The 3,868-nt window shown below is 39.6% G+C and overlaps 1 protein-coding gene across 1 annotated transcript; it reads left to right on the top strand.

Annotated features, from left to right (window-relative positions):
• Window positions 1-392: 392 nt before the first annotated feature.
• Window positions 393-1,300, top strand: LOC101129681 (vomeronasal type-1 receptor 4-like). Its single transcript, XM_031004659.2, is given in 2 exon segments — window positions 393-1,155; window positions 1,158-1,300. Coding segments are annotated over 2 exon segments (906 nt in total).
• The last annotated feature ends 2,568 nt before the right edge of the window (window positions 1,301-3,868 follow it).

Raw genomic sequence — 3,868 nt, forward strand, 5'->3', positions numbered from 1 at the left:
AAAAATACAAGGCAGGTTCAAGTTCGTGCTTGCCTGTAAGTAGGGTGGAAATGTCACTAGCCACTTCACCTCTCTGTGTGTATGTCCTTCTCATATTTACAATGGAAGTAATAGTAATGCCTGCCTCATAGCTTTGTGAAAAAAGAAGTTGCCGCACATATGATCTGCACAGCACCGATTCCCACATTGGAAGTGCTCTTTAAATATTACGCATTCAACTCTCAAAAGCCTCTTAATAGAAGAGCGACTTTAAGTATTTCTAAGGGTAGAGCAATGGGAGGTGGAGAATGCTGGGTTGCAGGTGACACTATAAACGTAGCTCATGCCTCCTATTTCCATGCAGGACCTCCCAGCCCTGAAGACAAACATCAGTGACAGACATCAGTGGCAGAATGGCCTCCCGGTATGTGGCAGTGGGAATGATCTTCTTATCACAGACCGTGGTGGGAGTCCTGGGGAGCTTCTCTCTTCCTCTCCATTATCTCTCCCTTTACTGCACTGGGTGCAGGTTAAGGTCCACAGATTTGATTGTTAAGCACCTGATTGTAGCCAACTTCTTAGCTCTCCTCTGTAAAGGAGTCCCCCAGACAATGGCAGCTTTTGGGGTTAGATATTTTCTCAGTGCTATTGGGTGCAAACTTGTTTTCTATCTCCATAGAGTGGGCAGGGGAGTGTCCATTGGCACCACCTGCCTCTTGAGTGTCTTCCAGGTGATCACGGTCAGCTCCAGGAAATCCAGGTGGGCAAAACTCAAAGAGAAAGCCCCCAAGCATGTTGGCTTTTCTGTTCTCCCGTGCTGGATCGTGTGCATGTTGGTAAACATCATCTTTCCCACGTATGTGACTGGCAAACGGAACTACACAAACATCACAGTGAACAAGGATTTGGGATACTGTTCTGGGGGAGGCAACAACAAAATCGCACAGACACTGCGTGCAATGTTGTTATCATTCCCTGATGTGTTGTGTCTGGGGCTCATGCTCTGGGCCAGAAGCTCCATGGTTTGCATCCTGCACAGGCACAAGCAGCGGGTCCAGCACATTGATAGGAGCAATCTCTCCCCCAGAGCCTCCCCAGAGAACAGAGCTACGCAGAGCATCCTCATCCTGGTGAGCACCTTTGTGTCTTCTTACACTCTCTCCTGCCTTTTCCAAGTTCGATGGCTCTCTTGGATAATCCCAATAGTTTACTGGTGAACACTTCAGCCTTAATGAGTGTATGCTTCCCAACTCTCAGCCCCTTTGTTCTCATGAGCTGTGACCCCAGGGTATACAGGCTTTGCTTTGCTTGGAAAAGATGACAAGATCCCCTAAACTGATCATAAACATGTAAAAACATGTAAGTTGTATATATTTGCTCATTGTTTAATTGATGATTCCCTCTTCCCTGCAGTAATGTACACATGATTATGAACCTGTCACAATTATGAGAAGGTGATGAACAAGACAGGGTGAACTTCCATCCCAATGGTAAACAATATCTAGTAAGAACAATTATAAATGAAACGATGAAATTATTATGTAAATACTCATATTATTAAAGCTTTATTAATACCTGCAGTAGAGTCATTAGAGGTCTATGCAATTTAAATTAGGTCATGAATCATGATGAAATTATTATGTAAATACTCATTATTACAGTTTTATTAATGTCTGCAGTGGAGTCATTAGACGTCTATGCAATTGAAAAAAATTAGGTCCTGAATCAAACTGGAAATTATGGGGATCTTTTTGAGTGTGCAACCTTCAGTCTGATATAATAAATCTATGCAGAAATGAAGTAAGCATGAGATTGCTGAAGAAAGTTACATGGGGAAGTAGCAATGTGTGAGGTGATCATTCAAGAAACTGAAGAAGGAAATGTTCTCGGGTAGTGATGACGTAGCATGGAGATAAGGTTTTGGTCGATACCAGAACTGGGGGCCAAGTTATAAAATCAGACAGATAGTAGTCATTTAAAATATGATTATATGGAAGGAAATTAGTATAGCATATTTAAATCACTTACATGTATAAACAGTTAGACTGATTGACAGTAAGACAAAGGAGAGTACAAAAAATATATTTATGCCAAAATAAAAACATCAGGTGAGTGCTGTCTGTTAAAAAACCAATGCTGGCTGGGTGCAGTGGCTCATGCCTGTAGTCCCAGGACTGTCGGAGGCCAAGGCAGAAGGATGGCTCGAGCTCAGGAGTTTGAGACTAGCCTGGGCAATATGTAGGAACCTCGTCTCTACTGAAAATACAAAAAAAAAAAAAAAAAAAAAATTAGCCAGGCGTGTTAGCACACGCCTGTAGTCCCAGGCACTTGGGAGGCTGAGATGAGAAGATCACTTGAGCCCAGGAAGTGGAGGCTGCAGTGAGCTGTGATCACACCACTGCACTCCAGCCTGGGCTAAGGGAGTGATACCCTGTCTCACAAAAAAAAGAAAAAAAAAGCAGATATTCAGGATCTAAATCAGTAGAGGGTAGTTTTTTTTTTCTTTATCATGTGACGATGCCAATTGATCATGTTAGAAAGAAAGAGATTTTGGGGTGGGTGTCCTCATATCCCTAAGGTGAGCAAGCAAGCACAACCACTCATTTTATTAAAATTTACTTGAAATAACAGAGCACTAAACAAACAAAAGAATTAAGAATGAAATATCTTATAAATACAAGCATTTATTTTAAATAGATGACAACTTATCTAAGATCACAAAAAAGAATAGAAACAAAGAAAAACTGAAAAACATCTTTACACTTGAATTTTATCCCAGCCACTTTTGACTTACGTGCTCTCCATCTATATATTTTTGTATTGCCTAACTCTTAACAGGTTGCTGTAGGTATTACTGTTTTTGATAGACTTGGCCTTTGGGTTTCATGCTAGAGTTATGAGTGGACTGCAAGCCACAATTACAGTATTAGAGTATTCTGGGCTTCCTTTTATACTTCATTTTACCAGTGAGTGTTGTGCCTTCAATTTTTGTGTGTGTGCCAATTGGTGTTTAGTTCATGTTGAATAACTCCTTGTAGCATTTCTTGTCCGCTGGATCTGACGGTGATGAATGCTGTCAACTTTTGTTTGTCTGGGAAAGACAGTTTCCTTTTCCTATTTGAAGGGTAGCTTTGCTGTATAATATTTTTGGATGGCAGCTTTTTTTTTCTTTCAGCACTTTGAAAATGTTGCCCCACTTCCTCTTGGTCTGTACAGTTTTTGTTGAAAAGTCTGTTGTGAGACAATTTGGAGCGCCCTTGAGTGTTATTTGCCTCTTTTCTCTCGCAGGATACTTCTTACATAAGTAAGAATAGTGACTGGTCTGCAGTAATCTCAGATTTAAAAACCTCTTGATTCTAGGAAACCAAATCAAGGCAGATTTCAGACTTTGTCTGCAGTACCCAAAAACAATTTAAATATAATATCACAGTCAAAACCTTGGTAATATAATCAATGTTTTAAATTCTATCCTGTTACAAAGAAAGCAGATTCTTATTGAACTTATGCAAACAACTCTATTGCCATAAAATAAAAATACACATGAAGAGCTTCAAATTTTAGGCAGATCAAATAGGGATCACATTTCCACCTCTGTTCATAAAAGTATATATTACCAAATTGCTGTAAACTTTAGGTAGCTTAAGAGAGAACATTTTCTGAAATCTGGAAAACAAATCTTTTAGGTTAAATAACCAAAACTGTATCCAAAAAGTCATTAAAATATGATCTTCATAAGTTATTCAGTCTCCTGTAATTATTTTTTGTTGTATTTGATCTCAATTAGCAGTTTCATGAAGCCGTTAGTTCCCTTATTAGAGTTCCGAAAATTTTTACTCAGTCCATCGCTTTTAAGGTTATCAGAAACCTGTCTTCAGGAGTATTTGTCAGA

The sequence above is a fragment of the Gorilla gorilla genome, chromosome 20, assembly GCF_029281585.2.
Source record: "Gorilla gorilla gorilla isolate KB3781 chromosome 20, NHGRI_mGorGor1-v2.1_pri, whole genome shotgun sequence".
NCBI classification, from domain to species: Eukaryota; Metazoa; Chordata; class Mammalia; order Primates; family Hominidae; genus Gorilla; species Gorilla gorilla.